The sequence below is a fragment of the Anabrus simplex genome, chromosome 8, assembly GCF_040414725.1.
Source record: "Anabrus simplex isolate iqAnaSimp1 chromosome 8, ASM4041472v1, whole genome shotgun sequence".
Classification (NCBI taxonomy): Eukaryota; Metazoa; Arthropoda; class Insecta; order Orthoptera; family Tettigoniidae; genus Anabrus; species Anabrus simplex.
In genome coordinates this window covers 224,691,509-224,705,488 of record NC_090272.1, presented here as the reverse complement: position 1 = coordinate 224,705,488, position 13,980 = coordinate 224,691,509, and the positions used below count along the sequence as shown (strand labels likewise).

Below are 13,980 nucleotides of genomic sequence, written 5' to 3'. Positions count from 1 at the left end.
ATCTTACGTAATTCCCCTCCACGCGCCATTCAGAAACCAATAAATGATACACGCCCCTCCGCTTCCCCTACCATTCACAACTCCGTCCCGTTCACGAATCACAAGCCTACAACTCCGCCCCCTCCTACCCACCCCCCTCTAGCCAGACAACATATGTACAACACAAGGAGTAAAAACCGTTAGTGACCATTAGTATCCTAATAGCGCCTCACACAGCTTGTTAAATGGGCCTACAACGCCATAGGTAAGCACCAACATTTTCTCACTAACAACACTTAAACAAAACCTTCCCATGTATTCTTTCATTTTCGTCAAAATTAACTACAGTTTTTTTCTTCATTTCAGAACCATTCTATAACAACAATAATTCAACAGCTTCATCAAACTTCCATAATACTCTTCAATAATATAAATTATTTACAATCAACGTTTTATAAAATATATTGTCATCGAAGACGAACACAACAGCTCTCCAACCTTCACGTCAAAAAAACCATACCAACGTTGAGAATTTCCACCCATCATCATCTCTGCAACTTTCTTTTTACAAATTAGGCCAACTATAAACATCTGGTGAACTTCTTGTTCAACGCAATCTTGCCGAATAAATCTAAAATAACCTACAAATGTTGACCAATAAATATCACGGACATACGCATGCCAATGTCAAGTAACTTTTGTCAAGCAATTGGAATGTTTTTCCTTCATATTTTATATATATTTTTTATACTAAGCTGTATATTTTGACTTATATCTTTTTACCATATATTTAGCAGTTATTTGACCTACATTTCAAACCTTGACAACGGCTTTAAGCCATCAACTGTCTTTTATAGTCACATGACGCCTTCATTTTTAAATGTACCTCTTATGAATCTACCAGTTTTTATGTATCAATTGTTTGTATTATATATTCTCATTGAACTGATTTCATATGCCTTCCACTATGTATTAGACATCTATTAATGACTACGGCTTTAAGCCGCACAATCTTACGACGTCCTAATTAACAAAGAACTACAAATGTGTTTATCATTTTATTAGATCAATAGTTATTTCATTGAACATTTTATATGTACTACCTTTGAATCCACTAGTTTTTAGTATCATTTGAATGTAATGTATATTCTCATAGAACTGATATTTTATGCCTTCCACTATGTATTAGACATCTATTAACGACTACGGCTTCAAGCCACCTTCTCTTACTATAGTAGAATCAAACAAGTCCTATTCAACAAAGAACTACATATGTTTTTATCAATATATTGGATTTTTAGTTACTTCATGAACATGTTTATAACTAACGTAAATCTTACCTCTCTTATAATCATCAAACACATTTTTGAATATCTTTAACCAGATGCCTGGTAAAATAATAAGGTTTTTGATAATGACTGAAGATGCCTCACAGTGAGAGGCGAAACATGTCTCATCTGAATAATGTTTTAAAATAAATGCCAATTTCCTGTAATGTATTGAATAGGTGGAAATAAACAAAAGATATCATCCTATATACAGTTTATGAAACTTTCAATACGGACGAAAAATGATGTTCATCACTTGTAACAGATAGGTCTTACGGCGACGATGGGACAGGAAAGGGCTAGGAGTGGGAAGGAAGCAGCCGTGGCCTTAATTAAGGTACAGCCCCAGCATTTGCCTGGTGTGAAAATGGGAAACCATGGAAAACCATTTTCAGGGCTGCCGACAGTGGGGTTCGAACCTACCCCAAATACGTTTTCATAATTAGGCTTCCATATTAGAATTCAGGACCTCTGTAGTCACTCTCAATCTGTGAGCTGATATCATCTTGGAAATACATATAACAAATTTTATGAATTAAAATACATGGTTAAATCAACTTAGATATTGTGTGTACAGTACTGATCAAAAGTTTAGGACCACATAAAAAATCATGAAATGTCATCTAGAATCTAAAATTGTGCCACTAGACCTCTGTAATTTCTTTCGTCAGCTCTTGCATCTAATACGATATATGTCACTTGATTTCATTGAGTTACACCAAGTAGTGTATAAGCTATACATTTTTAACTGTTGGAAGGTCACATCAGAAAGTCAAAATTTTTGGAAATATTATGTACTATATACTCTAATTGTTTGCAAATACCACCACCATGATTCTTTTATAAACTTAGAAATGGGTGAGGGTCATTTTAGTATAAATATAAAAATTCCAAAAAAATGTGGCACCGATTTTTGTGCGTTTAATTTTTTCAAATCAGTGCTAAGATGGTCAATTTTTCCTTGTTTTTGTCATAGGTCTTAGTGTGAGCTATCAGCATCAGAAATGTGTTCATGGATGCCATCTACAGAGTGTAAATGAAACTATCAGGGCAGATAAGTCTGACGCCAATAGCTTGCCCCGAGACCTTGGGCCATTCACGAGAAAGACGAAGAAAATCAACCATATTGGGGCCGCTTCGAAAAAAATAAAGCACGAAAAAAAGGTGCGGCATATATTTGGAATCTTTATACTAAAATGGCCCCCACCTATTGCTATGTCTACAAAAGAATCTTGGTGGTGATACTTGCAACCAGTTACAGTGTACAGTACATTATATTACCAAAATTTTTGCTTTTTTGTGTGACCTTCCAAGAGTTAAAAATTCATAACTTCTGTACTTACACTAACTCAATGAAATCAGGCGACATATATCCTATTAGGTGTGAGAGTTCAGAAGGAAAATTATAGAGATCTAGTGCCACAGTTTTAGGTTCTCGATGAAAATCCCTTATTTCTTTATGTGGTCCCAAACTTTTGACTGGTACTGTAGACCTTTCTGTATTTGTGGTAGTGAGAAGAGGGTAAACATACATAGTAGTTCGTGGTTGGTCTTTTACAGGTACAGGTACATCATGGCTATTAAAAAAAATGTTGGCCAGGACCGCTTTATACTATATGATAACACAACATAACAGCTTCTCCTTACTCCCCATCTGCATCCAAGCTATGAGAAGAAGATTAACCCTTACCCCTCGAATTAAAGTTCTCTGCGTTCCATCTACTACTTGTATTTTAAATGTGAATTTCTACCTTATATGACATGTATTCATCTTTGAAGATAACACTTGCTCTTAAATGATGTATTTAGGCTATAAATGTTTACAGCAAGCTATACTGCAGCAAATAAAAGCAATATGTGCAATTAAAGACAAATTATTTTACATGTTTTTATTACTATCGTTATCGCATACCAATTGATTTTGTTAAGTAATTTCACTGAACAAATTATCCGTTAAAAAAACAATTGAAAAACTCTAATTCAGTCTCTGGTTTCATACCTCATGGTGATTTGAAGCCTAAAACTGCTGTAAACAACGATTTATTGAAATCAGAATCTGTTGATTTATAATTGCGCCAACCGTCAACATCAGCTACAAGTTGGGTTACGGTTCACAAGGCGACCACCGCCAGTTCACTTGTAGGCGCCGTCAAATGCTATTAGATATATTCGTTAGGTACAAGGAAGGAGTAGAGGTGCCGAAAATAGTGGGGTTTTGTACAATTACCTGACATATACAACATTGAACGTTGTTATTATTATTATTATTATTATTATTATTATTATTATTATTATTATTATTATTATTTCGTATGGCAAAATAAGGATACATTGGAAATGTAAATATTACAATAAGCTATATACAGTATTTACAGATCAGGTAAATTAAAATGTAATATCCAGTGTATTCAACCAGTTCACAACTTCATCGGCGCTGTGTATATCTTGAATAGTTCCTTCAAATCTTCTTCTTGGGCACTCCGTAGCAACGTGCTGGATGGTCCGGGGGACATTGTCACAGTCGCAGTATGAGTTTTCAGCTTTTCCCCACTTGTGAAGCCAGAATTTGCATCTTCCGTGGTTTGTCCTAATTCTGTTTAAAGATGTCCATGCCTTTCTAGATAAATTGAAACCAAGTGGAGCTTTACATGGATCGTTAATTAAACCCAGCTGATCAGGGTTTGAAGAAGACCATTCTTCTTTCCAGGTCTGATCAGCATTAAAATGTGATTCACCAAACCTTTCTCCTAATTTCCATGATGGGTTCCTTGATTTTAATCTCACTGGTTTCTGAAATTTGCAGTCCTGATGTAAGGGTAGTTGAGGATTGCTGCAACATTTCTTCCATTCTCTTACCAGAGCTGCTTCCCTTCATATATGAGAGACGTGGATATTGCATAACACAGCTAGCCAATGTAGGGATGTTGATTTGATAGTGCCAGATATTGTCCTCATTGTGTCATTTAGTTGGATATCAACTTTTTCAGTATGTGCACTGTTAAGCCACACAGGACAGCAGTATTTAGCCACTGGAAAAACTAAAGTGAGGGCTGAAGTTCATAGAACCGATGCGTTTGCCCCCCAACCTGTTCCACTGAGCTTATGCAAGATGTCTCTTGTTTTTATCTTTTCTGCAGTATTATGATGATGTTGTGTATATGTCAGTGTCCGGTCCATTGTGATGCCCAGATAGTTTGGGCAAGGATTATATTTTAATCGTTGGCCTTTGAATTCCACTTGAGGTGTGTAGTTGGCTGATTTATTATCTAGATGGAAACAGCTAACTTCAGTTTTATTCAGGTTAGGTTTAAGTCGCCACATATTGAAATGTGTGTTCAATGTATGGAGATCCTCTGTAAGTACAATTTATGATATTTTGAAGTCATTGGATTGGGCAGTCAGAGCTATTATTAAATGAAAAGCGCACAATGTGCAAAAACAGTTTTTGTACAGATGGTCAACTATGCTAATGCCATTCTTGTCATCAGCATATATGAATTTCCCGGAAATTGTTTCTGGGAGATCTGCAGTGTAGATATTGAACAGTAATGGAGCAAGAACTGAGCCTTGTGGGAAGCCATCATTCAGTACATAAGGCTTGCTCATGCTGCCATTTAAATGTAGGCTACCTCAAATACTCTAATGGATAGCATGTTGTTGAGAAGTGTCGCGAGGGTCTTGCAGGGAATAATATTCAAGAATTTCAAAATCATTCCTTGTCGCCAAACTATCATAGACTGATGCCAAGTCCACAAATACTGCAATGGTCTTCTTCTTGTCTTGAAACCCGTTCTCAATATGGCTGGTGAGCGCCAATATTTGTTCACAGCAGCTTCCGGCTTGTTCAATTGGTATGTGTTGGAAGGCTGTAGTAGAGATTCTGCTATAGATCATTCTTTCAATTAGCTTATAGCATACGCTTAAGAGTGTGACTGGACGATAATCCTATGGACATTTTCCACTTTTCCCAGGCTTTAGAATGGTAACTATTTTGGTTCTCTTGAGCAGGGGTGGAAATCTAACATTCCTTAAGATGTCATTAAAGAATTTAACCAGCCAGTCTAGAGTTCTAAGACCACAATGTTTTAGGAACTCTGGATATATTCCATCCAGTTCAGCTGCTTAGCCTGGTTTAATTTCTTTCAGAGCTGTTGAAATTTCGGCAACAGTGAATTCTCCTGAGAACTGGGAGGTTGTGTTAGCCAGAGATAGTCTGGTTCTTAGTCTGGTCTCTTGGAAAAACTGACACTTCTATTGGCTACATCTCCTGGAGTTACTTCTGAACTCTTATTAATATATCTAGATGTGCTAGTTCCAAGCTTTCTCAGAAGAGTCCATGCTTTTCTACTTGAATTTTGGAAATTCATACTTGCTGTCATTGAATTCCATTTCTCTTTTCCGGAAGAATCAAAGCAGTGCAATAGTTCGTCGGCAGTTTCAGTTCTATTGCTAACTTGGTATTCTTCATATAACGCATCACATCTTCTATTCCAACCAGGGATATATTCTTTCCTAATGATCTTCTAGGAATGTGCTTCTTCGCTATAGAGCATATTAAACCAACAAATCGCTTATAATAGTCAAGTTTGGGTGGAATCCACTGAATGTTATAGTCCAATTCATTAGAAAAAGCTTCCCGGTGGGCTTTTCCAAAGTTCCAGTGGGATACAGGCATTGATCTTCTTTTTGGGACCTCGATGCTGATCTTGCAAGAATTGGTCTATGTTGACTCCAGGGAAAATTGTTCAATACCTTCCTGCTGCAATGTAAAGGTCTTCCATGCTCGTCTCTTGAAACAAAACATAGGTTGGGATTGGTGTCCTTCTTCCATCTGCCTGAATTAAAGGCGCCTTTCTCTTTTGCATCGTACTTTAGAATAACATATTCTGTTTCAGACCATTCTAACATGTTAAGACCATCTAGATTAGTGTCTTCATAACCTCAGGACGTACTCCTGGTGTTGAAATCTCCCATAATAATCATAGGGTGATTTATGTTCTGGATGACATCTTTGCTCCAAGGCTGAGAAGGTGGTTTATAAAAGTTTATTATTTCCAAGTTTGCTATTTTAACCATGGTAATGAAGATGTCATTAGACCTTATGTTTTGAATTTCAGCCGGGTCGACATTATTTCAGATGTGCATGGTAGTACCATAGTTTTTGTGAAAGGTAGCAACAGCAAGACTGAATCCTGGTAATTTACATCTGAAATGAAGTTGGTTTTCGTCCTCACAATGTGTTTCTTGTAGTAGTACAACACCTACACGGTTGTCATTTTTTACCTTTAAAAGTTAAGTCACATTTTGTTCGACTTATACCCTCGAACTGAAAAGTACATGCTATATGACAGTAGGAGATCACATGATGACCATGTCTGTTTACTATCGCTCGAGCCTTCACGTGCTGACGGCTACATTGCCATCTACAAAACAGATTTTTGACTGACTGTCAAATAGTATCTGGATTTTACAAAGTTCCACACTGAACCAAAAGATGACAGTACAGTATAGCATCGTGTATTCTGTTGGCTAAGAAACTACAGACGAGCGGTGGGTGATACAATGTCATGCCGGGCCTTGCCGAGGAACAACCATAAAAGGTTATATCGTAATATCGGGCCTCTCCAGACAGAAGAGGGGTAAGGGTTATAAGTAATGCCATATTACATTCTTTTCTTTCAAAAAGCTTATATCAAGGGAAAATTAGTTAATACACTCAAGGAATAAACATATCTTCTTAGTTATTTTTCAACCTAACAACCCAAGGCCTGCAAACATTTCTCTTAGGGCCGTTTCAACCATCTGTTGGTAAACCGGATGGCAGCTATGAAGGAGGTTAACTACCCAGAAGTGTAAATCAGCTGGTACGTTGGCTTGCGTGCAGCCACCTCCGCATAAGCGCTAGGTAGCTACCTGGAGCTAAACATCGATATGCGATGATGATGATGATGATGATGATGATTATGATAATAATAATTAGGGGAGTCTGTAGGGTTATAGATGTCAAGCTTTCATGAGGTTAATCTATGAGGTACAAAATCAGCACCTTATTGGGCTTTAAATCTCAAGATTTTAATGTTTTCTTACACCAGTTATAAACTGCCATGTAAGGCAGAATTTCGGAAAGTACTCTCGTAGTAGAGTGATCAAGGTGCTCGCTCCAAAATACAAGGTATGCAGATTCTCTTTTGTCTTTTTAATTTTAATTCAAATTTTTCCTGCCGTTGTTCTTAACTCACATTTACGTGCTTCCATATATGAGGCAGGATCAAATATAAATGGGATTTTATTTTTTATTTAAATTCATTTATTGAAAAACACAAGCCAATTACAATTTATTTTTCCACATAGTTTCCTGCTTTGGAAATGCATTTGTCCCAGCATATGGACAGCTTTTTGATGCCCTCATCATAAAAAGAACATGGTCGTGTCACCAGCCAGTTGCACACGAAGTCTTCCACACCCTCGTCATCTTCAAATCGTTGCCCTCCTAGAGCGAACAAATGGAAATCGCAGGGCAATAAGTCCAGGCCGTAAGGAGGATGATCAAGTGTAGTCCAGTGCATTTCATGTAGCTTGGAGACAGAGCTGCAGTAAGGGACCACACATTGTCATGGAGGAGGATGACCTATCGAAATGGTTGGTCTCGTCTTTTGCGGCGACATGCAACTCTCGCCTTGTTCAACAGCTCGCAGTAGTAAGCAGCATTGATTGTGTGTCGCTCATGCAAAAAATCAAACAGCAAAATGCCTCACTGATCATAAAAAACGGTTGGAAGAACCTTGCCAGCTAACATACAGGTCTTGGCTTTCACTGGTGCTGCCTCCCTTTTCCTCTGCCACTCCTTACTGGCTTGTTTGGATTTGGGAGTGTAGTGGTGGACCCATGTTTCGTCGCAGGAGACGATCCGACTGCAAGACTTTGCTGTAAGCCTCTGCCAGACCTCCAAAGTCTCAACTTAAGTTTTTTGGTCAAAAGGCGAGGGAACCATCTGGAACATACTTTATGGAACTGTAGGTCATTTGTGATGATTTCTGATACTCTCGTCCGTTGATCGACGAATGTTTTCGTCTGTAATACTGGTCAGAGGACGGCGATCGTGTTGCTGATTCTCCACACGTTCTCGTCCTTCCTTGAACATTTTATGCCAGGCAAACACACGCGTCCTTGACAATGTTTGATCACCGAACTGTGCAGTCAATCTCTGGCAAATTTCTGCCGCTGTAACTCCTTCAAGAGCAAAAAATTTTATAATTATACGTTGTGCAGTCGAGAGGAACACCTGTTGCTCTGAAATTCCGTTTATATCTGAACGACCTTCATAGTACGTATAATCACACACATATTTCTTATGGACTTAATGCCTTTGAGCATTCTATCTGCAGGCTTCTGTGAATTGATTAAGTATCTCCACGATCCTTCACGCGCTACTTTACATAATATTGTGATTAAACATTTCAATGGAATATATTAACAAGAAAAGAAAGTATGAAAAGATGCATGCAGATGAAAACAACAGTTAATTATGAAAATTTTAAAAATCGGCATAATGAGGACTCGAACCTTCGTACCTCCTAATACAAAGTGAGCACCTAAGCCACTACACTATGAGAATGCTTTGGGTAACTCAGATACATACACAAAGTTATACCTGGTGTCCGAAAACTGACAAGTAAAAACTGGAAAATTAAAGCTCGTTTGAGATAAATTTCAATTAGGTGTTGATTTTGTATTCTTGTAAAGTTTCTTCACAAAAGCTTGACATATAATATGTGCCCCCGACATTGTAGATGCGAGAGGCTGGTGTGACTGTTGCAACTCAAGGGAAGCGTTCACGTTCCAAATCCTGCAATACAATACCGATCACTGTTACGGTATCATACTTTCATGAACATACTATGCTAATTTAAGCTGTATGCCACAAAAAAAAAAAGCTAATAATGTTCAGCTCTCAAAACTTGCCCGGCAGGCAAAGGCTTATCGGACCTTCAAAGTGGCCGACAAATTACGTGCCGGATAACTACGATTTATGCTGCCGATAGCGCTACCCGGGAGGGGTTGAACGGAAATATCCTCTTGCGCAGAGGGAAAGTTACGCGTTACTTTACCTGTAGGTGGTAGAACCGGCCCTTAGTCTGACATGAGGATTTTGTAAACTTTGTTCATAAAAGTCTTCTTTTTGAGGAGGAGGAGGAGGAGGAGGTGGAAGAATAGGCAGTGGCACAAGAACTGATTAGATTTCTACATTCAAATGAAATTACTGGTTGTCCAAGAAAACTTTCACAGAACAACCTCTTAGCCAAACTGCGTAATTCTGTAATAAACTAACTCCCAACATTATGGTGAGCACTATCACAAAGCAGTCCTGCTTTTCCATCACCCCTGTTAAGCTGTATATCTCAAAGGGCGTAATATAACTATAGTACTATATTAACTATCATCATGTTAATTTTTTATCCTCCTTCATATTAATGCTTTAGAGGGAACTCTTGGTCTTCAGTCTGACTACAAGAGTTCCTGTAACACAAATGTCTTTTAATCCACCAAATGGAAGACGCATTTTAATAAAAATGGTAGAATATGAAAGATTTATCCTTCACACTAATTTCTCACAGGCTAGGCTGAATGGTCGACATGGATGTCCTCAGTTCAGGGAGTGCTGAGTTTGATACCCAGCCAGGTTGGGGACCTTAAGGAGTTTTTTCCCTTACCTGAATTCACAAAAATTACATTATTTGCATTACATTTCTAATCTGGTAAAGTCTATTATTGATGGAAAGCATAAATCTGTTCAACAAAAAATTCACACTTGTACCGAAAATTCTCAGATTCCTAAATTTAAATCTTCTAATACTGAAGATATGTGTTTGTATTTAACTGGCTTTCTTCTTATCCTCCACTTCTCACATTAAGAAAGATAAATTCTCAAGAATAGCCTCTCAATGAGTATGGATGTTGCACCTCCAAATGAAGCTGGAAAACAAAAATGAGCTCTTTAGAAAGATCTGAAAAAACTGGTACTGGTGAAGACTGCATTGTGTGAAGGGGTGCAGTTTGTTCCTGTACTTTTGTGTTTTTCATGTTTGTCAGTGCTTTTTTCTTCCTATTACTCCCTCTGTTCATACTAGCCACCGTGTTTATTTTCTTATGTGTTTATATCCTCATTCCTAGCTTTCTATCATTGATGACTTACATTTATATACTTGTTTGTTCTATTTCCAATGAGTAGAACCTTGATGAACCATCGTAATGAAGTAAAGTGAGGGGGAGGGGGCAGAGGGGTAGAGATAACTGGGGAAGACGGACAATCCGTCTGCCTTGTTCATATCATAATTTTATATTTCCTTACCTTTCTCCTGAAATTTACTGCCAACAATATTTTTCCTGTCATTCTAAATTCCTTGAATAAATAAATATCCAAGAATGAAGTGTCAGGTGGTGGTGTTTATTGTTTTAAGAGGAAGTACAACTCGGCAACCATCCTCTAAACAACACTAATCAGAGAGGAAAAAATGGAAGGAATCTGGCACGTTGAAAAATGAAGGTATCGGCCAAAGAAAGGCAAGGGCCACGAAGGGCATGAAAATGAAAGATTCCCTAGGCCTCGAGTGCTCTAATACGGTCACGGTTGGACAAGAACAAGAGTTGACCAAGGGAGGTTGGATAGGATAGATGAAAGTGAGGAGTCTGGCACAAGTACGTGGAAGCAATGCTAGGACTCGGCTAAGGACCCACACTCCAAAGTTCAGGGCCCCTGGGGCCCCTTTAAGTCACCTCTTACAACAGGCAGGGTGTTATTCTACTATCCCCACCGACAGGGAAATGAAGTGTCAACTTCTTGCTCCATAAACTGCATGAGGAGGATTTCTGCTAATTCAAGTGCAGTTTGTAGAGAAACGCAGGATGAAGATACAATCTGAATTTTCTCATCGCTGTCCATGGCCACTAATTTGCTGTTTTTGAATCTTTCCATTATTCTAACTTTGGTTTCAATGCCAAACACTCACCATAAGACCTATCTGTGTCGGTGTGACGTAAAGCAAAGAGAAAAAAAATTAAAATATGCCAAACACTTTGCATTTTGTCTTATTAACTTGTTTTCAACATACTGTGTTGCAGAAAAGGTTTATGCTCAAAGAGAGAACTGAAACTAAACTGACTTTAGTTGACAAGATGCAACCCTAAAGCAACTTTTTAAAACTTTTGTGAATGATCGGTAATGTTTGGTAGGCTGGTCTCAACAGCAATCAAGAAGGCTCCCAACTAACTCAATAGATGAGAATACCACACGTTGTGAATGGAACCTATTACTGGGTCCCTGCTTGGACAGTTTATACCTTATCTTTATAAGAAATGCAACACTTCATAATATTTTAGCACGCACACAGAATTTTACCTGGGATTATTATTAAAAAATGGAAAGACTGCTGGATATCTTTCCAATGTTTGGTTAATCAAGGTTAACTGTATTCATATCTCTAGAAGAAATAAATTTGCCACGTCCTTCTTGACATCCTGAAGCCAATCAAACAATTACACTCAGATACTATGGGGGGAAAAAAGGCAAGGAAACCCAAATTCTAGGCTAGAACTGAACTATTTATGTGACCAGCAAAGCATTTAATACATGGTTTTTCTGCACTTAGTTGTACAAAGAACTTCAATATCCATGATGAGCAAGCGAACATAAATACAAGAGGGCACCAACCTGTCGTATACACAAAACTGAGGGCTGATCGGGTCTCTGCTCAAGTCGCATTCTCAGGAACTCGTGTATTGTATCTAGTGGAACTCGACACAGGAACAAGAATGCTGATCTATAGGAAGGTAAGTTAAGTGCCTGAGCGTCTCTGCTCCAGTAACCATAGCGACGCAGTTCAACTTCTTCCGCCAGTTTTGCTGGAGTCACCGTCACTGGAGCTTCACGAAGGGTGTCGACTGAATCAATGCTCTGTGAAGAAGATTGTCATTTTAGACATTAGTCAATTCTGTTTAGTCTTATCACAAACCAAGACACCAACATTTAGGTACACACATTATATTTCATGCATTTGTCTCTTGGTACAGGCAGAGCAAAATGTAGCTTCCATCGAAGTCCCAGTCTCATTTATGGCCGTGATAAATAGATGCTTCTGAGATATGGGTACTGCTGCAGAAATACCAACGGACTATGAAAATCTAGAATCATGATATCACACCTGCCAACTTTTGAAAAGGGCTATCAGTAAAACTCACGCGCGGCAAAAAATCTAACAATTTTCGACATACCCCAGCTTGGCAAAAATAATAACACTTTAAACAGGATACTTCAATGAAACCATATCTACTTATATCTTAGGCCAATGATTTGTAGATGAACATAACAATCAACAAGAAATCCATGTTATACAGCAGCAGGCATGGTGAATAGTAGTCTGGAGCATACATGACAGGACTTCCTTGATAAATTAAGCAGATATGCGATAACTGAAAAAGGCTTTACACAATAAAACTTGTTTAACGTAATACAGGCATGAAATAATATAATACACACTGCAAATCACACGCTAGTTCAACTTCAAAATCACAGTTGTGGACTTTTTTAGCTTCTTGTAAGAAGTCTTGAGAAAATATTTTGTCATAACAGGACCCAGAACTCCTGGTCTTCAAAATAGAAATAGACTCCAGAGATTAATTGAACATGCATGATCTGAACTCTGTTCTATTTTTCTTCACAAGACTGAAAACACGTTCACATTCTGCATTGCTATGGGGTATGATGAGAATAGAGAGCATTACTCTAGAAATTCGGTTATACTTAAGAAGTTCATCGGCTCCACGAATTGTTGATATTTTTGCCCTACTGGAATCACTTGCAGAATCTTGATTTGCAGCCGAAGTGTCATCTACCTGAAGAGTTGTGGACTGCCTCTGAAGCTCATTCATCACCTCAACTGTAGTTTCATTCCATTAGTTGCATAACATGATAAGAAACTTTTCCACGAAAAAACGATTGGAAGAAAACTGTGTATCTTCAATGTTGTCTAACCTAGCAATTGAGCATGCTTTAACAGAATCATCCTTGAGTGGAAACTTGTTGATGTGTAGTCACAGGCAGTACAAAAGTAGTTTCTCACTGATAAAAAGAAAAGGGATTTATTTGTATCCTGGAGATCATTCACTATGTTTGAAGTCTGAATGCCAGTAACTAACTCATCATCACTTAAATCATTTCTTCCACCATGTGCAATGCTAATATCAAACCCACATGCCGTGCATAAGGCAAATTTTTCTCCCTTTCTTGATTTTAGTATGCACGGAAAATCAACAGAATATGATTCTTTAAATGTCTGGAAGTACTGTTTCTCATTGGATTTATTCATGATAATCTACAATAGGAATGTAGCGTATGAAAATGTCCGAGAACAAATGTCTCGATATGTACTGAAAATCGAAATTAACCTGGATCACTGAACGTCACATAAAATTAAAACGTAAACACTCAAGGCAATCAAACACTTCATTAAAATATGTCAAAGCACACAAAGTCTTAAACCATTAAATGAACACGACACCAACCTGGTGAACAAAGAGTATGCACATGGTAAAAAGCATACACACACGTGGAACGAATGTAAGTATTCTTCTTCTTCTTTAAATTTAATGGGCTTCGCTAATAGTGATATACCCAGTC

The 13,980-nt window shown here is 38.0% G+C and overlaps 1 protein-coding gene across 2 annotated transcripts in view; it reads right to left on the bottom strand.

Moving 5' to 3' along the window:
- Positions 1-13,980, bottom strand: part of Mekk1 (mitogen-activated protein kinase kinase kinase 4) — a 258,470-nt gene that overhangs the window by 131,185 nt on the left and 113,305 nt on the right. For both annotated transcript variants that reach the window (XM_067152711.2, XM_067152712.2), the window contains exon 10: positions 12,016-12,258. In XM_067152711.2, coding sequence (XP_067008812.2) covers positions 12,016-12,258 — 243 coding nt within the window. The remainder of the gene's footprint in view (positions 1-12,015; positions 12,259-13,980) is intronic.